Raw genomic sequence first — 21955 nt, 5'->3', positions numbered from 1 at the left:
CATATTGTCTCGATTCGAATAGCCATCCGGTATCACTTATTTAACCGGAGGAATTTTACCTCGTTTAATCCTATTTAACCGAAAATAGAATCTTGAACGAGAAGCGTAATATTGGATTGGAAGGGAAAATAACGCAGGTATTTAACTCTTTGCAGTCGGAGCCATTTTAATTCGAAATTCGAAATAGTTTTTCCGATCTATACTATTTCCATTTTATATAAACTTTTATATAAAATTGAATTTGAATGTTTAATTGAGAAATTGAATTTTGTGACGCACGCTACACACTTTACAGTTTCTTTTAATACAAACAAATTTGATAATAATAATTTTAAATTACTTTGAAACACGATGATAACAATTTTGAATAGAGTCGCCGAAGGGCTGATATGTCATGATTAGACTGCGGATTTTATGCATTTATGGCAAAAAATGTGCAGAACACGGTCGGAACATTTAATGAATTTTATGATACCGATATATTAATTTGAAACCGTCGAAACGATTAAAAGCAAAAATATATATTATATTTGGCAATCAATGCAGATTTTTAGTTACCCTAAAAATGCGCGGTTTAGTCGTGGCCGGTATTGCATTCGGTATAAGTGCTTGTTACCTAAAACGTTAAATGACTGCCACGTCATTAATGTCTATAATGTGGGTGACACGATTCTTGAATCATCCTTAAGCACTCATTTTTGTTGCAACACGATTGCAAGAACTGAACTTTGTTAGGCTTTGAATGTGATAATGACAAGTGATTGAATGTGACATGATAATGAAGTAATTAGTGCGTTTAGTTTGCTCCACAGGTTTCAGTGAAGATGTTCAGCGACGATGAAGATGTTCAGATGGAAAAGTATTGCTTACAAATATTTCGGATACACTAATTCGCGCTCAGATTGCGCACAAAAATCGACAGTTTAAGAAGGGGAGAGACGCTTATTCGAGCCTTGCGGCTCGTTTTTGTAGTTGTCGACATAGTTACTGTTTCATGTATATTATATTTTATATATATTTTATATATTTTTTATATATTTTTTATGTATATTTTACATATATTTAAGGCTCGGATCTGAGCGCAAATTAGGGAGAAATGACTGTATTCACGATTGAGAAGAAGAGGAAACGAACTCTCAGTTCATTTTGTAATTATTGTATTACTATTAAAAGCGATCATTGACTTACATATTTTCAATGAGTAAAACCACGTTTGTAAAACGAGCGATCGAGATTTTTTAGCGACACCGCATTCCAGATCGGGAGAAATATATTTGTCAAGAATTGTCCTCGTCCCATAATACGAATCAGAATTAACAGACGACGGCTAAGAATGAAATTCCTGGGATTCGCGTGAAGGCGTGGGGCATTCCTCCGTCACATGGGAGCAACTAAGGGTACACGTGTAGGCCCCTACACTATGTCTGAACGGGCACATAACACGTGATACACAATAATCCTAAATCAGTCGTATTTCGACACTAACACGAGTCGGTACGGTTTATCGAGGTGATCAATTATTTGTGAATTAGTGTCAAGATCGTGGTTAATTTGGTCCACGGATCGTCACCAAGTACATACATACACCGAGAAAATAAATTGATGGCGCGAGCGATTATGTTATTATTTCTTAATATTCGAGATTACGACGTTTAGGTTGAATCAAGAACCTGCATCGAATAAATACGTAACAATTGATAGTGGGATCTTCAGCTAATAATACAACTCGCAATTTTATAATTGGAACAATTATTTTCTTATATACTTCTACTTTGTTTCGTTATTATATATGAGCCGTTTATTTTGAAAGTGGCATAAGTCACTTTTTCAAAAAAATCGAGTTAATGGTAACATTAATTACAATTGAATTTCATCTTAAAAAAATTTGCAATCGATAAGTTGAGAACTATTGAGATTTGTTCGAGAGAAGTTTTGCTAATTAACGATATAAGAAACATGTTTATTTTGACAGTGGCGTAAGTCGCTGTACTCGGGAGATTAATTGCGGGGCTTAGTGTAAAAGAAATAGAAACGTGTGATAAGTGTGTGTGAAGTATTGTTTTGAATTATTTTTAGTATTTTTAAGAAAGTTGTGATCACTGGACTTATTTTTATAAGTGCGAAAGAGAATAGTGCAGTTTTGTAAATTATATTATAGTGATGTGGCGGCTACCTCCAGACCCGCCAGCAGATGGCTATAAAATGTTTTATAAACTAACTTTAGATGAAAAAGATGAATTTCTAACTTTGGATTTGTCACCAAAAAGAGGAAGACCTAGGCGTTATTCACAAATAGAAATGGATCCGTTATACGCTGGATCTCGTCCTGTTTCTTCAGCAAAATACAAAGACACGATGGACTTGCTTAATTATATACCCCCAATATACCACAGTTATTTGAAAAATTTGAAACAAAACACGATTTCCGAGGACTTAATCACTCCTATTGATGACGAAAATTAAATTGAACTGATGTATTTTCATATAAATTTGTATTTTATGAATATTAAAATAAGAAATACTTAAATCAAACCTTTATATTGAATATGTTCATGGTATAAATTATTATTATATATGTAATTTATTCAACAATTTTAGTAAATCATTGTCCTTTCAAAACATCACTTCGGTAAAATACGTCGGACAAAATGAATATATGTCAGTCATTTTTCTAAATTATTTATTTTGAAAGTGGCTCAAGTCACTTTACCCTAATGAAAAGTGGTGATTTTGTAATGTTTATACGAAATTATTTATACTGAGAAAAATATCAGTATCCTGAGATAACAAATACAAGTGAATCTTTTCGAAAGTTAGCATCCATATTTTTAAACGGTGTTAAAACGCAAACCCTTAAATATATCGACTTAAAAACAAAGTGACTTATGCCACTTTCAAAATAAACGGCACATATAAATCCTTATTTTGGCTAGTTCTGAAACATTACGTGTGCTAGAAATGCATAAAATCAGCAATCTAACAACGAAATTTTTACATTGGTTAAATATCCTATATGCAACCTTTCGTGTGTAACCTATCTTTATTATGATATATGAAACGAATTTACCCGAAAAAGCTCATAAAATATACAGGTATATGTCTCTCGTTTCTGCAAAAATTCTGTTATTATTTATATTGTTCACTTCAGATGAATATCTATTCCTGTGGAATGTTTAACTATTTATATCAGACTTTACATAATAAAAGTTCCATGGAAAGAAGTTATTTTTGTATACTTATCAGAAAAAGTTTTACAATATAAATAGTGCTGCCAGTGAGAAAAGGACATGTAACACATAATTATACCTGCATTACGTAATTAATAGATTTTCCTTACATCTTTTTTTACAACTTGAACATAAACATGTGAAGAGATAAACCTTTTACTTCTTGTAAATTCCATTTGACTCAACATTTTTATTTTCGTGATCTTCTGTTTATTTTATTTACATTTTATTTTCAAGATCTCCTTGGAACTTAAAATCAAGAACATTTTCGAAATAAAGTTCCATAACTGCAGTTACAAATAGAGCCCATTAAAAAGTTCCAGATCTTCTTTTTCCATCCCTGGTTTAAGCAACAAATACATAACATGTAATCTTTCTTTACGTTCGAAAATACAGGCGAACCCAGTCTTTTACAACAATGTTGTCCGACAAATAAAGAAAAACTGACTAATCTGTGCGCGACTATAGTTTCCCGTTCGCTTGCCCAGTCACGGGTTCATCGAGGCAAGATCGAGCCCGAAGAAACTACCGAAGTAGCATTACCATAGATAACACAGGACTGTCGGCAACTAGCAAGTTACGTCGCCTCGCATAAATACGTTTCGCGGAACTTCCGTTCCCATTGTTAACGTTCATGCACCGCGCGTCAGTTTCGCGCGGTTCGCGAAACACGCCGCGTTCTCGCGGCGCGGTTATCGGGTTTACGGTGTCCTTTTTCCGCGGGGAAACTCGTCGTCAGCGAATCGCGACCGGACAGAAGAATTCGACTAACAAAGTCAAACTCATCGAGTTCCTGCGATGTCGTTCCAGCGGGCGCGACGAGGAGATTTGCGAGCGCCGTCCGCATGGCTGGTCAATTCCGAGCAGCGAGATACCGTCGCATTCCATCAAGACTTCGTCATTTGCTCGGTAATCGTTGACGCCGGCTACAAACTCTGACGATGAAACGCTCTTTGACCGAGCGTACGGAAAATCTGATGACTATGGCCACCAATTACTAACGTAATATTTTAATAGCGTTTATTTTTACGGATATTTCGTTGAATACACTTCCACGTGAACGTTCGCATCGTTATCTTCCTTTTCATCGTTTATGTCAGACCGTTATGAGTTCTCGATCATAATTATTTATGATATTTTTTGATCACAATTTCTGCGATCTTCCATTTGTCTTTTAAGCGATTCGTTCGTTGCAATAATGCGTATCTTTTTCGTATCTGATATAATTATACAATTTAGAATGTTATGCTACTATATTAATATTCTATTATATATTATTCTACTATACTATTCCATTCGATAAAGTGTAATATGTTTTCACAGCATGATGCACATTAATTCCGGTCGATCTGGACATAGAACAAAGTACCGAAAATTACCGTTGTATTCGATAGAAAACTTTTTAAATGGCAGCATGAATTTTCTTTTCTTTTTTTTTAGTTCGAATGAAACTGTGAAACCTCAAAAGGATATAATAAATTAGATGTTGCTACTGAAGAATTCATGCCCATTGCTCACTTCCGTTCTCTCCCCGATTGTGGTCGATGCGTTTACCATTTTTAAAAAGTCTACATAAAGACAATTTTCACAGAAGGCTGCCGCCTGCGTCAACTAGAGGCAGACTATAGCCAATAATGTGCTGAATAGATTGGTTAAATCGCAACCGGTTCTGTTCAGCAGATTCTCAGAAGTCACTGTACCTATTTGAAAAATTATCACCTTGAGAAAAACGCGTTTAACGCCTTGTGCGCTTGCAGGCTGTTCTACAGTAACAGCGAACGAAGACGTAAAACACTCAAACGTTGAATTAATTCTATGCGAGATGATTGTAGGTAAAAAAAGAATTACAATTTTCAGGGTGCAGCGAACTGCATTTACTTTGATTAGAACGACAAAGAGCGACAAATGGACGAAAATGTAAACTGTGAGTGTCGCGCTTAAGAAAGGATAAAAAAATGTCCACAGGATTTTAAACATGTATTTCTGCTGTAATAATAATAATAATAATAATATCTTAATATTATTAATATAATAATAATATATAATTGTATAATTAATATATAATAATATGTAGTTAATATTGTTAATATAATAGTAATAATATATAGAATTATATAATTAATATTATTAATATAATAATAATAATATATAATTATTTAATTAATATATGATAATATATAGTTAATAAAATGTTCTAATAATATTTCTGTCCTTTTATCAATTTTTTATATTTTATTTTTCCGGGTACGTACATTTATAGTATAAATAAATATCAGGAACAGGAACAATAATATTTATAGCACTTTTTCTCACATGGACACAAAATAACCATCCCTTAAGCAGTAAGATTACAGAAAGAATGGAGCTGCCATTGAGTTCCTATTTATTGCAATTGATGCAAAACATTTTTATTTTGCATAAATATCTGCAATCCAGTTATGACAGACCATTGCTACTAACCTGAAAGTGAAAGCAATTAGGAGCCACACGTGTACAGTAAAATAATTCGTAGACCATGAATTTTTCAGCGAAATAAATGTGAAAGAGGCTAAATCCGTGGAATCACAAAAATAGCATATGTTTAGTCCTCCTTGTCATAAAACTGCTCGTCTTTAAGATCTTGCCCATTTTACGACTAGATTGCGGATTTTTATGCGAAATAAAAACTGTACTAATTAAAAGATACGAGAGCTACGTAGACATTACTTTCTTCGCTTAATTATTTTAACAAGTCGACAGTAATGGTATTTTTTACTTTCCAAAGGTATTTTTAAACTTTCCAAATGTTTTCACAATTCTGCATTCGATCTTCTGTTTGTTTGTTTTGTTTGTCGTAAATGCGTGGACACGTTCTGAAGATTTCGATCAGCGTTCTTTTAAATCGAAGTAAAATTTCATTTCTTTACTGTATCTAAAACTATGGAGACACAATAGATAGAACTTGTCGTCATTTGTCTTCAAAAAAACTGATCAGCGACACAGAATTTTTAATCATCGTTTGAAAGATATCGTTCAAATCATTCAAGATTCAAGATCTTCACTTCTATGCACAGTTCATTGCAGCTATTGCGATCATTGCAGCTATTGGATTGGCAACTAAGTAATTGCCGATTTGTTCAATGAAATACAAAATTTTTTTTTGCTTGGAACGAAGTTTAATCTGCAATGTATTTTCCATTTTGTTCGACGATCTTTTGCCATCTTTCTGACAACTTGAAAATTCCACGCTCGTAGAAAGTCTGATCCTTTTCGGCCAAAAACTGAGTTAACCCCTTAACGCGCAGAAACGTATTAACACGGGCGTGCAAAACCGACCAAAATGTGCAGACCCGTATATATATGGTCGGCGTCGCAACTTATGTCGCTAAAATGTTCAGATTCGAATATATCCGGGCAGTAAAAATAACTTAATAAAAACCAAGGAAAACATTCAATTTATTGATATTCATCGTGTAATTCTGTATTGTAAGCTGTAAAGTTTGTTTATTTGGGATTATAAAATATGGCCTTTTAGGGTGACACTTATAAGCATCTCTGACCTGGTAATTGTTTCTATCTATCTATATCCATTATTGCGTATCTAATTAGCGTTGGCACTTTTGTGAGTTTTGTCATGACTAATTTATTTATGACTCTCCAGTTATCTCCGATCTCTTTCTATTTTTTGCTTATTCAGGAATAAAATATGCACTTTTAGGATGGCACTTATGAACATTTAGTGTATTATTCGTGAGCAAGTCGTGAAGTAAAGTAGACGTTATCGAAGTGAATTTCTTCAAAGACAATTGTTTTTTATTTTTTACAAATATTATTAATGTCAACATATAAAAACGTTTTTGTTTTATGGTGTATTTTTATAGAGAGTAAATTGGATTTTTAGTGTATAAAAGGTATGTTTTCTAATGATGAAATAAGGAATGTTGGGCTATGTGCTGCACCTTGTTTTGAAATTTACCATACAAAAGAAAATTTTGAATAGTTTTAGTTTATTATATATTTTTCAGCTAATAAATATTATTATTATATTATTACAAATTTAGGTAAAATTAAATATTTTTCAGTTTTTTTTTTCGTCTCCTCCTTCCCCTTCAAAATAGTAACTGGTAATTGAAAAACAGTACGATGGGTACAAAATTCGATCTGCAATGCGATTCAATATTCACTATAATTATTTATCCACTATTTTTATTGAATTTCTAGTAATTTTTGCATTTTTTTTACATATTTATTGAAATTAAGGTCCAAATATGTATTTTCTTAGATAAAAAAAATTGATTTTTTTTGGTCGGTTTTTTTTTTTTAAATTGTGCATTAAGGGGTTAAGTGAGATTTTACAGCGTCATCATCATTCAAAGTTTTACCACGAAGGGAGTTGTCCAGGGATCGAAATAAGCGGTAATCCGATGGCGCGAGATCGGGGCTATATGGTGGATGTAACATCAATTCCCAAGCAATATCCATCAATTTTTGCCGAGTGGACAAAGACGTGTGCGGCCTAGCATCGTCCTGCTGGAAAATCACACCTTTACGATTGACCAATTCTGGTCGGTTTTCCTTGACCGCTGCATTAAATTTGTCCAGTTGTCAACATTCACGATGAAAAAATAACATAATAATAATAATAATTTTATAATATAACATTTACGGATATCATAAAAATGGGAGTGAGAGACATCCATAACTGAAATCGACAGTTACTTAGTTGCCAATCCAATACATAGGATCATAATCTGTAAAAAAAAACCTGCAGAAAAGCCAGGATCTCTCAACACATCTATTGGATTATTTTCTCTCTTTTGAATACTCAGAAGTTTTTCCTTCTAGCATATAAGTTACAAAAACGAATCGACGCCGAGAGTCTCGCCAGAGTACCATTAGATAAACAATGATTTCATATGTATATAGAAAAGAGTGCTCTTTGTCTTTAGGTGACGTTTTTGGTTTCGTCTTTGTGAATAGTCTTCCTGGAGCAATCAGGAGAGTAAAGACGGTCCTTCCTCGTACATCAAATTAATAAACTAAAAGGGACAAGTTTAATTCACTGCGTTTTACTTTTATTTATCTACCCATTTCCAATAACATCAAACAGAAATATTCGTCGAAGTTCCAGCAAGGTGTACCACCGTAAGGATCGGTCGCAATATCGCGGGATAGAAACGTCTTCATTCTTCAGAGCCGCGAAACACAGCGGCGCGCATGGAAAGCACAAACCCCGCGGGAATACTCTAATGGGAATTTACGAGCAAACAAGTTATTCAATGGATCGGCTTCCAAGTTTCGACGCGGATGAAAATGAAACCGTGACGGACGCCTACGGCCGCGTGCACTTTCCACGTCCGAATCGGTGGAATAACACCGCAACAACTGTCGTAACTCGCGGATACACCATAGATTACCGTTAGCCGCGCGGCCACCGTTTCATGGTGCCCGACACAGGACGCCTTGGGAAACGTTCAATTTGTATTCCCAGAAGGATCCACGGCTGACACAGGGACGCGTGACACGATGGTGTGCCGAGGAGCTGGCTTCGGTGCCCAACCACGTTCGCTCGTGGCGTCGATCGTTTTCGACGATACGACACGTTTCGCTGATCCGTAGTAGCGCGTGGGAGTGCGTGCCGCGAAGAAACTAGGAAATTTTTGTCGGGGGTTCAGAACCGAACGCCCTGAACGTCCGTTGAATCTACAATATAATGCCCATTATGGCTGGTCCTCGCCGCGCCGCGCCGCGTCGGCCATCTTGGTGGCCGGGTACGTGCAACGAGTGCCACTGAATCATCCTGTGCAGCGTTAAATTAGCTTAACTTATAATGCGTTCGCCAGCGTCGCACGTCTCCGACGTGCGATCGCGGAATGGTATTTTCTGTTAGATTTCACGGATCGCCGTTTATTTTGAAAGCGGCATAAGTCACTTTTTCAAAAAAATCGAGTTATTGGTAACACTAATTACAATTGAACAGTATCTTTTCATTAAAAAACAAAAAAGTGACTTATGCCAGTTTCAAAATAAACGGCTCAAATGTAACGGGGTACGATTTCGCAGACCTTATGATTCTGTTTCAGTCGAACACGTCGAATATTTCGCGAAGAACGTAAGCGAAACGAATGGTAACGATGGTAATTATTAGATCAATAAAGATCCGCGGTTTCTCATTTTAGGAACGTAATTTTACAAAAATTAGAATTAAGGAACATTTTCCTTTGTCGTGTAAAAGAAGAAGTCGCGAAGAAAAAGATGAGAATGCTGTTTGACCTTGTTAAATTACACGTTTTATTGCATTTTAGTGAGCTATGCATATCGTGAATGCATAGAGATCCGCAGTCTAATCGTATTTGCAACGAATATAAAAGAGCACTACATATTTATTAAAAGCACTCGTAACTATGAGTGACTTCAAATTGTTGAAACAAATATGGCAATCTATTTAGCAATATATTTTATTTTGCATAAACTTCATTATATATTTATATTTTATTATATATTATATTTATTTATTAATTATATTATTATATTTATTTATTTATTATATTATTATATTTATCTATTTATTATATTATTATATTTATTTATTAATTATATTATTATATTTATTTATTTATTATATTATTATATTTATCTATTTATTATATTATTATATTTATTTATTTATTATATTATTATATATTATATTATATTATATATATTTTTTTATATATATTATTGTATATTTATATTTATATTATTCATTATACCTTATATTTTCAGCGAAAATGCCTGAAATAGTGTTTCCTCGGAAATGACAATGGATTTCTTGATGCGAACGAATATTTTAAAAGGTTCAAACGGTAAAAATAATCTCACCGCAGAGATTTGTCCGAGACCGAGGAGATCAATGATTATCAAATTGTCCCAGGTCGCGTATCCAGAAATGAAACTCGTTAAATTTATCAACGGAACGAACGTTAAATCGATTCGACCACTTTCTAGTTACGGTGTCATTGTATCGCGCATGCTGAGTCATTACACGATATAAGCAGCTCAACGTTCAAGACGCGCCGCGGTAAAAAAAAAAAAAAGAAAAAAAAAGAACACGCGCACCGTGACCATTCAACAATCAATTAGCGTGCGCGGGGAGCCAGCAGCCAGCGAATTCTAAAAGCAAAAGCTGTCCCTTTCTTCTTGCTTTCCGGCACGCGTGTGCTAATCCGTACGAATATCGAGAGGAGAAAAATAAGCGAGAATACGCGTCGGTGACGCGCACAATGGTGTCAATCGAAGGAATTAACTGTTCATTTGCTGAAAAATTAACTTTCTCGTCGCGGCTTTTATCGGATGTGTGTCACTTTGTAAACGTTCGTCGCAGTTAAGAACGATGCAATCAATGATATTTTCTAAACGCTGCAGTTAGAAAAAGCGTTCGAACATGGGCCATTTCACAAGTTTCACTTTGCACCGTGGAAACGATTAATTTTGATTGATTTTTTAATTGTCGCTGTATATTTGTTTACCGAACAGCGTCACAGGTGATGCCAAGACGAATTTAGCGACATATATATATAAAACGGTCTTTAAGCATTGAAACAATGCTAAAAATCATCGTTTTATTTATAATTGTTCTCTTTAGAAATTTCAAATATTTGAAGTAGAAACCGAATTATTAAGGTTGAAAATTAGTATGATGCAAAAAGCAATACTTCAGTGTATACATTATTCTATTAATATTATATTATATTATATTATATTATGTCATATTATATTATATTATATTATATTATATTATATTATATTATATTATATTATATTATATTATATTATGTCATATTATATTATATTATATTATATTATATTATATTATATTATATTATATTATATTATATTATATTATATTATATTATATTATATTATATTATATTATGTCATATTATATTATATTATATTATATTATATTATATTATATTACATTATATATTATATCTATAAATACTAATTATTGTGATAAATAAATAATAGTCAAAATGACGAGCCTCGGGAACTTACACGCACGAAACCGCGAAAAGTTGCCTAACAGCAGAATTATTGAAATTAAGAGATTTCCGCGGTCAGCCTCTCGTTCTAAATCGCTGCACGGCGCGCATTGGCACGAAACTCCGGCGTCCACGCCGAGCGGAAACTCAATGCAACAATTCGTCCGGTCCTCGCAGGATAATCGGACGGCGATAATTCGCCTCGATGAAAGCAGAACTAAACGGCCAGCGATGCGTTGAAAATTATGCGCGCCGGCAGAACGGCTAAAACGAAAAACGAGCTGGAGAGAGAGAGAGAGAGAGAGAGATCGAAAGAAAAAATGTAGAAAACGAAAACAAAACGGTCGGTTATCGGGGACGAAAGCGGATTTCGCGGCTAGAATTCGTTGTCCTGGAACAACGACGCCGGGGATCGCTTTCTATCTGCTTTCTAAGCGGAGTTATCTCGGCTGGCGAACGCGTGGACGTATGACTTAACTTCGCCGGGACTCATCTGCCGTAACAATCGGCGCGTGAATTAATGGGGAGCGGGGTCGACGTACCTTTGTTGGACAGAAAACCGAGGATGCTCTGGTTGCTGCCGAAATTCCCTAGCATCTTCGGATCACCTGGTGGGTACGTAGATCGACGCCGATCGAGGAGTCACCTGGCATCGGTATGTCAACAGCATCGAACCGATATTAATTTTAATAACACGAGCATCGCGGCGGCTCGCCGCGGACCGACGCGACGATACAAAGCATTCGGCGGCTAATCACTGTTTGTAAACAGTCCACTGTGTTGCGTATTTTACACACGGCCACTGTAACAGCAACCGGGACTTTAATGTACCTATCTATGGCTCGAGGATGATCACATTTTGTAACTTTCGATTTCTTTCCTTGAACTTTGAATCGGAGCTTCTTAACGCGTTCACTGGCACGCGAACAAAACGTGAGCAGTTACACACACACACACAGTCGAAGTATCTTATTTAATCGAATTAAAATTGGAAAACGACGTCAATTATTTTATTGTTAGCATTATTACCGTTTACGAATTCTCGATGGAATCGGGAAGTCATAATAGATTAGCGTAACGATGAATTTAGAGATCTGAGAAAGTAATATTTCCTCGCCCACGCATGGATGACAGCAATTTTTAGTCGAGTTCTCAACATTGATATTCATTGTAGCGATACTCGAACGAGGATGTTTCGAGTGCGGAAAATAAATAAAATAAATTTTAATTTTCTAGTTTCACTCATTGAAAATTGCGTTAACTTCGCGGAGTTTTCGGAGTTGATTCTCAATATTCAATTCAGTCGTGCGAACGAAATTCTTCTGTGGAATTTCTGAAATGCGATGACGCCGGTTAATAATCCATTACGAATATGTAAATACGGTTAAACAATGATCGAAGTGAAAGTCTAATTACACCGTGCGATCGAGAAAACCGTCAATTTGTAGACGGCGTTGATAGAATATCACGTTTCGGTTTTAATAAAGGCAAAATGAGTCGCGCCTGCGGCGATTCTGAACATTTTAATTAACAGTCGTTCTTTCTGCGTAATGCCAGTTTCGCAAATAACGCGGAGAACGTCCACAAAAATTCATGGTTTAACACTTTGACCGCCGTATCGCTCAATTTCGAAAATTAATTTCTACGCCGATCTATATTATAGTTTTCTAATTCGATTAAGATTCGCGAAACGTAAGAATGCATAAAAACTAATCGATTTTCGTTGGACTAAATAAAATACTTCAATGTTATGAAACTTTTTTATGTTCTCGCGGTGCCAGACAAAGACACGATACAATAAGTACATAAATTCACGAACTCGTAACGGAATATAAAACTCCATTATCCTGCTCAGAGGGAGTTCGCCTAATAATTTGACGCAAGAAACAACCGTATAACAATTACTACCGGAACAATGACTAAAGTCACAGAAGTTCGTACTCAATTTGTAAGTCGCAGTTTACGCGTAGCTCGTTCGACGAACAAATGCTGAAACCTTGATGGAAAACGTCGCGAGACTTTTAACGAGTTGAGAGAACGATTCAACGGGAACGAATAAATCGGGACCGAAAGAATCGAAATGTTCTCGAAACAAACAATTCACTCGGTTCCCTCGGTATTATCTCTCTATGTCTCGCGGCACTTCTCTGTACACTCGCATTCGGCGCAGCGGCAATAAAACAGAAACCATAAATCAAGAACCTGTCTTCTATCTTCTCCTTTTCTGCAAGAAGTTCGCGCACGAACTGGCCCGATATTTTCGCGCAACAGTGTGCTGTGCACGAGTTCAACGATAAAAAGGCACATTAAACGTGTTACGGCTGAAACGGTTTACAAGCGGCGAAGGACAACAGAAGCTCTTAATCACTCGAGGAATGCGCGGAACTTGGTGCGCGAAACTAAACCGACGTTCCAGATTTCGCTATCACCGTGAGAGGTATCGGGGCGTAGATCTCGCGTGCGAGGATCGATATCCGGCGGGATCGGAGCCGGCAGCTCCGAAAAAAACGTGAAAAATAAGCGATTAGGCAAAGACGGCGACGCGACTCGCGACGCGACCTCACATGTTCACGGCGCGTAGAGCGGCGCTCGACTAAAGGCTTTAAGCCTTAAGGTGAATACACTTGCCTCTTGCCTCGAGAGTTTTCCGCGCGGACGCGCTCCACGCTTGCGTGTAGGTGATCCTGCGTGTGCCTTTAACTCCGCGCCGCGCCGCCGAGCGGAATTGGACGTGCAAAGGGGCTTACGCAAACGTCCATTGGCCAGCAATTACCGTTAAAAACTATTTCACGCCGTCGCCGAGTCAAAGACACCTCTCGGCCGGGCCCCGGAGAAAACAGGTGATAGCGGCGAGAAAGCCGCGCCGGAGATTTGCATGCCGATTTTAACCCTTTGCTGGCGCAGAGATCCTCGGACAAATATAACTGGTTTTGCTGGAATCGCGATCGGACGACACGGGTGTACGAATATTTGAACTTGAGAAATACAAATATTTTCGAATACTACTTCTCTCTCACGACTGTGTTACTACGTACGCTTCGTTCGATATAGTCATTCGTTTGTAATACGTATGAGATACTCGTTAAAATATTGGTTAACACGTTCCGTGCCGAGCTCTTTTTACTCGAATCTTCACACTTTGATATTTTACTAAAACTTGATGTATTACGTGCAATTATTAATTCTCGTACACATAACAACGTAACAAAAACTTATCAACGCCCATTCTTGCGGTGGAAATTGATTCTTCGGTTCTAAATTTCTTGTAAACAAGTTGTTCAGTTCACTAAGTAAACATGCAAGCGTGTACCATCGATGGTACACGTGGCACGGAACGTGTTAATATTATTAATAATTTGCTAGATTAGTGTTAGATTTGAACACATGGACGACCGCTCACGAGTTTTTCTATTATCACTTTTCTCTGAAAATTGTCTGTTCTGACAACAATTGCTAAGTATTACAAAATATTAGATCAAACTCGCATGTTGCAGGATTTAGTGTGTATACATACATCTTGAGCTTGCAGAACACTGTTTGCTATTTTCATAATAATTTCAATTTCAAGAAAATTAAGCTCCCTTGAATAATGTCAAGAAATACCACTAATTTGTGTATCGAGTTTACTGGAAGGTCACGCAGACGATTTGTCCGATATATCCAGCGACGATTGTAATTCTATTACTGATTCTGAAGACGGTGTGCATGATGGTGACTATTTAGAAAATTTTGAAGAGTGCGACCGAAATAGTAATAGCGATGACGAGATTATTCTGCGGAAACGTAGAGCTATGCAACTAAATGTTAGGTCTACCGAAAAGTTCTGTCCGATAGTGTCGCTTCAAGTTTCAATCCATATGCACATGTTGATTTGAGACATATACGACTATCTCTCTTTATCATTGCATTTACACGCGTGTACTCTCCTAAATAAACTGAAACAAAGATGTCTCGTGTCATTATTAAGCGAGACGCGATCGTGAAAACATGACTACCGATGATAATGCCAGACCACATGCTGCTTTGGCGACTCATCGGAAAATCGCAGAGCAAAGCTTGCCATTTCTGTCGCATCCACCATACTCCCCAGACCTAGCACCCTCCGATTATCACTTGTTTCTCCCTTTGCAAAACTTTTTACAGGAAAAACAATTCAAAACCGAAGCTGATGTCAACCAAGCACTGGTTGAGTTCTTCGGCTCTAAAAATAAATCATTTTTTAAAAATGGCATTTACAAGTTGCCATCGCGCTGGCAAGAAGTCATAAGTAACGATGGAAAGTATATTCTACAATAAAAATATTATTAAATGCATGAAAATTGTGTTATATTTCAATTGAAAAACGGACAGAACTTTCCGGTAGACCTAATACTTAATTGATGTTACAAATATTTAATAAATATTTAGGATATAGATTTTACGACAAGACTCCGAAATGCTTCGTTCAAATCAATAGTTTCTTTTTTCACGCGAAACGAAACGTTTGGATATTATTGCGTTTATACTTGCATTTGAGACATGTGCATTGTTGGAAGCAAACGGATGTTAGATGTTCCAGTTACATTAATATTTTTCGGAACAATGTGTTCATACTTTTCTAAATGAAGTAACAAATAATTAATAGAAATTTAGACAGATGAAATATTATTTCAAATAATTATTTCGAACCGATTTTAAAAATATACTATTCCAATTAATAATTTTCTTTACCACCACATAAAGAACTATTTTCGATACATGTACCTATCTCTACGACGCCGAATAAATCTTGAAATATTATTTCACTCGAACAAGAGTATTTCATTAAGTATTACCAATATTTTTCCAAGTATTTTTAATTGGTCTTTACCAGTGGATATTTTGGGGGCAGTTTTATACAAAGTTTATTAATAAGTGTTCGGAAAAAATAAAACAGTTACCTAATCGCGTATAGTGCTAGATTTCATTTGTATCTGCTTTATTAATTATAACTTGTATTTAATTGTATTTGCGAAAATGCAGTTATTTTATTCAAACAGTAAACCAAGGAATTTCGACCCACAAAATATTTGACAGTGAAATGGAGTTACGTTTCGTCATACCACCTGTTAACTTGCACCAATTTTTTGACACACGAACAAAAATAATATGGAAAACAGAATAATACAAATAAATATAGAAATAACATGAATTAAATTAAGGATTTAATTAAGGATTATTAGGATTCAATTAAGGATTATTAAGGATCCTTCAATTAAGGATTAAACGTACAGAAAACTCTAAAATTACTCGAAAATTCCCCTATGAAACTGCACATCGACCAAAAATCCAAGAAATAGACCTTAACGCACAATAAAAAGTCTCGGACTGCGCGAGGATTAAGATCGCATGCAAAATAAAAATAAAATAGCCAATATAAACAGCGAAAGGCTATGAAAATAAAGGAATACTGTTAAATAAAGCCAGTCGAGAGTATGAGACCATCTACGGAGAGTAAAGGCAGCGTGAAGAAGAGAGAGCCGAGAGAGCCAGTGCTAAATATAAAGCAAAATTTTCGTGGTGGCTGGCGACGAGAAGGAGCGATGGCAAGACGGCCAACAAGAGAGTTCAGGGACCACGGCCAGAGGATTCGTATTGATTGAAGTGTGGGCGCCAACGGCGATTTGATAAATTACAATCGACGCCGTTCAACGCCTCGTGGATCGTTCTCCCCGGGCTTACAACTAATTCGCGTTGTAATTCGTGTCGCCGGAGCGAGTCAAGCGTGTCAAACACGTCGGGAACAACGGAGGATACCGGGGAGGCGGTGATTAATGCCGACCGATATGGTTATCAGAATCTCGCGGACTCATTCGGGGTTCTTCTTCTTCTTCGTGTTTCACGGGAATCTTCGCGTTTTGACGTTCGTTCGAATAATCGAAGACTCGTGCGACCCGTAACGATATAATACTATACTGCCCCGCGATTATTATTTAAAAACTGGGCTGAATGACTTCAATTTGTTGTAAATGTTAACACTAGATTTACGGATCTCGTGAAAATGATGGGTCACTAATTTTGTAATTTACGATTATATTCATATCGTAAAGATACATTTGAGCCGTTTATTTTGAAAGTGACACTTTGTTTTTAAGTCGATATATTTAAGGGTTTGCGTTTTAACACGTTTAAAAATATGCAGATTTACTTGTATTTATTGTCTCAGGATACTGATATTTTTCTCAGTATAAATAATTTCGTATAAACATTAAAAAATCACCACTTTTCATTACGGTAAAGTGACTTAAGCCACTTTCAAAATAAATAGTTTAGAAAAAAGACTGACATATATTAATTTTGTCCGACGTATTTTACCGAAGCGATGTTTTGAAAGGACAGTGATTTACTAAAATTGTTGAATAAATTACATATATAATAATAATTTATACCATGAACATATTTAATATAAAGGTTTGATTTAAGTATTTCTTATTTTAATATTCATAAAATACAAATTTATATGAAAATACATCAGTTCAATTTAATTTTCGTCATCAATAGGAGTGATTAAGTCCTCGGAAATCGTGTTTTGTTTCAAATTTTTCAAATAACTGTGGTATATTGGGGGTATATAATTAAGCAAGTCCATCGTGTCTTTGTATTTTGCTGAAGAAACAGGACGAGATTCAGCGTATAACGGATCCATTTCTATTTGTGAACAACGCGTAGGTCTTCCTCTTTTTGGTGACAAATCCAAAGTTAGAAATTCATCTTTTTCATCTAAAGTTAGTTTATAAAACATTTTATAGCCATCTGCTGGCGGGTCTGGAGGTAGCCGCCACATCACTATAATATAATTTACAAAACTGCACTATTCTTTCGCACTTATAAAAATAAGTCCAGTGATCACAACTTTCTTAAAAATACTGAAAATAATTCAAAACAATACTTCACACACACTTATCACACGTTTCTATTTCTTTTACACTAAGCCCCGCAATTAATTTCCCGAGTACAGCGACTTACGCCACTTTCAAAGTAAACATGTTTGTTATACCGTTAATTAGCAAAACTTCTCTCGAACAAATCTCAATAGTTCTCAACTTATTTATTGGAAATTTTTTTAAAATGAAAAAATACCGTTCAATTGTAATTAGTGTTACCATTAACTCGATTTTTTTGAGAAAGTGACTTATGCCACTTTCAAAATAAACGGCTCATTTATATGAGTTATTTATTCAATTGATACGTTACTTACGGCAAATGTAACAATAATACTTGTTAAAAATCAGAATAAATGTTCTATTGTTACTTTTATAAACTAATATAAAACAGCTGCGGATTATGTTCATTATAAATTGTTGTTGTTATTATTAATCATCCGACCATCTTAAATTACCAATTTTCATTATCTTCGATTAATTTCGAACGCACCAAGACTCACACATTCGTCGTATTTTCACGAAATTTGCACGAAGCCATCCATATTTCGAATTGGTTCTCGATGAGAATGCATTTTCGCTATAAATAAACAGTATTTTTCTCGTTTCTATCAGTTCGATTTTATTTTTGAAGACCTACTGTTGTTATCGGAACATCGTTGAAACAGTTCATAGTAGTTTCAAAGTCTTCCAAAGTTTGACTGTTGCATATTCGGCATACTCATTTTTGTTATAAATATATCAAAGTCGGCAGTTACAACAATTTCAAATGCTGTAACTAATGAACGTTCGAGTTGCATAGAAAATATGTATACGAGTTGCAATGAAATTGAGAAAATTTTGTTACAGTTTAATGTCGAAGCAATAGTAGCAATACCTGTTTATTATTATTATATTTTTATTAATAGCTTCGCCGATGGATCATCGATCCATGACATGATTAGTCATCCGGAAAATTGTGCATTAAAACTAATTAGTTTTAACTTAAGGAAAGAAGAAGAAGATATAGGATACTCGGTTCGACAGGAACTTTCTTTTCATAAATGCCATAAATGAATAGAGATTCACTTTCCGAAGCTATGAATATTAACTTGTTTATTCAGCGTTCACCGTTGGGTCGTTATTTATTCCGGCACTCTATCGAGACTTAAATAACCAAGATTCGCTTCAAGACCTTGCATCCTGCTTCTTCAATAACTGTGTCACAATTTGCATGTACAATGTAATTGCAGTATCCTCATTAAGGTAAATAATCGTAACGATTCGATAAGCTTTTTATATATAATTCTCGCGTAATGCCTTCAGGCGAGCTCTTCAGAATGATGTTTCGTTTGCATTGTGACGATCCTGCATTATCTGCTTGCTTCGTGTACACTAAAAGGTTTGCAATTATTAATTAGAATAGCAATTATTAATATCGAGCTGAATGAAAAACTGTATACAAATACTGATGATAAAAGTAATTGTATTCGTTCGAATGCAGTGGTGTAACGATATATTCAATGAAGAGAGGGCAAAAGTGATGGCGACATGTTTTTGTTGTAATTTCATTTGTTACCTCTGCTATTCACGATCAATCATATTGACATAATACTTCCATTATTGAAGTATACTATTAGATCGTGCGTTTATTATTGGCAGAATCTTTTAAGCTATTTGCAAATATTACTTAAAATCAGGGCTTGAATTTAACTGTAATTTAACTGTAAATATATAAATATAAGTTATTTAGAAATATATTAATATAAGTATTACAGTATATTGTGCAACATGTTTAGAAAGCTTCCAACTTTTGAATCATTCCATTTTCTGTATCAAGTTAGCTTTTAAAAGTTAACTTATAATAGTTCAATTTTAACAGTTATTTGATATTTGATTGATAAACATTCTGAAGGAAGATTTTAAGGTAAAATATAAACTTTGATGATACATGTAGATGAGCTAGCAAGTCGAGATTTTTATGCGTTTATTTAAGGTAAATTAAAAAGGTAAATTAGGCACTTTAGGCAACTTTAACTCTTTCAAAGCAGAATATTCTTCTTCTTCCCGTAAAAGTACAAACTTTCTGTTCATGCATAAATATATGGAATAAAAATTCCAGTGGATTTATAACCGTCCTCTTAAAACAGAAAAGTTAAAAGTAAAAAAAAGATAACACTCACATCGGAACAAACTGAAAATTTTAACAGTTTCAAACAGTTTCCTGCTTAAAACCAAATTTAATCCTACATTTCTTTCTTTCGTCCAAATGTCCTGTATCTCGCTAACGTTTCCAAAATTATTACCTTCGACCACATGTTCTCAGGGTGGTTTCCAGACTTTGTCGAGAAAAAATCGTCCATATTCCGAATGCGCACATATCTTTTGGTTTCTTAAACGTTCGTCGTCGTAGTCGTGTACATTTTTTCCACGCGCTCCGCCACGAACGGAGCAGCAGGTTCGTTCACCCTCGGTAATTATGCGAATATGCAAAGCACGATAGCGCGATAGCGCAATAGACTAGATTAATTGAACCGCATAGATCACTGGTCTAGCCCCTCATTGATGCCTAATATTTTATTTCCATTCGCTGACGAAAACAACAATTTTCCGTGACAGTGGCGTCAGTGGAAACAATTGCGTCTGACCCCGTAACCCGCGTGTGATGTAACGATCAGTCGATTCTGTGCCAATAGTTGCCGATATCATTAATTTCCTTCGAACATTTTATTGTGTTCCTCGCGATGCGCTTATATTGCACTGATTACGTTGTCAGTTTACGTCTCACAGTTCCGCTTCTGCGTAGCAGAATTCGATAAAATTGTCGGACGCCATTGCTTCACCATTTCTCTCCACTTTCCTTACTGGCATGAAAGAATCTCATTGACCAGATGATCGCAATAAAACACAGTGAAACCTTTCTCGCGCGAACTAATCGAGAACTATTATTGTTTTCGTAGGAGTATTCTCGAACAACAACTGCAAAGAATAGAAACAAAATCTGCGAAGACTCTTTGATGAACCGTCTCGCATAATTTTCAATAATTATTTCCAGTAAAAGCCAGAATGGAGAATGAAATTTCGCATAGCAATCTAGAAGTTTGACGAAGATAACATAATTTTGCTTAATACACACGTTACTCGAATATTATTTCAAGCGTGCAACGAAGACACGAATATCTGCGATCTGCGCATGAAGCTCTATCGCAAGCTTTGCAACAGACTTAAATGGAATTATGCTTCCTTCATTAATTCCGTACTGTAGAAATAATACATAGTTCTTGCACGACGAAGATATTGTACGAACAGCGATGCACGAAAATCCGCAGTCCACTTGCGAACGGGAACGAGCATCTATTATTCCAAGAAATTTAATCTTCGTTATCGTTCGGACGCTTAACCCAGTTTCGTGCGTTAAACGCAACAATAATCGACACTAATCAATATTTTTCTCCGCGCGATGCAGACGAAAAAAGAAATGAAAAAAGAAAAAAGAAACTGCGATAAATCGTGCAAACAAAACGGTATCCTGCGAACGATTGAGTCACAATCGAGCGAGCGTCACAGTCGCGCAGTTCGCCGTTGCAGTGGTGAAACTAATTAACGCGAAGCCTCGTTTCGAGGAATAATAATAGGATCAACGTTACCCGGTGCTCCCGTTTTATTCTCGAGGCAAGAAGACCTCTTTTCGACGCAGTCGCGAATATTAAAGCGCGTCCTCCCGTTCCCGGTGAATACTCGAGCATTTCACGGTCTACCAATTAAACGGCGATAATTAGTAAATTAATTAACCGGGCTGGCGAGCCGGACGGATCGGACTGTCGGCTCCCGAGGCGTCGTCGCCCTC

At 35.9% G+C, this 21955-nt stretch overlaps 1 protein-coding gene across 13 annotated transcripts in view; it reads right to left on the bottom strand.

Annotated features, from left to right (window-relative positions):
- The window catches only part of LOC117227332 (uncharacterized), a 410549-nt gene that overhangs the window by 22793 nt on the left and 365801 nt on the right, over window positions 1-21955 (bottom strand). Inside the window, exons 1-2 of one of the 13 annotated variants that reach the window (XM_033482469.2) lie at window positions 13172-13830; window positions 11773-12145 (exon numbers count right to left, since the gene is read on the bottom strand). The exons of 6 other annotated variants lie outside the window; for them this stretch is intronic. In XM_033482469.2, coding sequence (XP_033338360.2) covers window positions 11773-11827 — 55 coding nt within the window. In that variant the 5' untranslated portion in view covers window positions 11828-12145; window positions 13172-13830. Of the gene's footprint in view, window positions 1-11772; window positions 12146-12259; window positions 13115-13171; window positions 13831-21955 lie in introns of those variants that run through there. 6 more of the 13 variants (XM_076527443.1, XM_033482472.2, XM_033482470.2 and 3 more) reach the window with 6 other exon arrangements.

The sequence above is a fragment of the Megalopta genalis genome, unplaced genomic scaffold (genome assembly GCF_051020955.1).
Source record: "Megalopta genalis isolate 19385.01 unplaced genomic scaffold, iyMegGena1_principal scaffold0020, whole genome shotgun sequence".
Classification (NCBI taxonomy): domain Eukaryota; kingdom Metazoa; phylum Arthropoda; class Insecta; order Hymenoptera; family Halictidae; genus Megalopta; species Megalopta genalis.
This window is presented reverse-complemented; position numbering and strand designations above follow the sequence as displayed.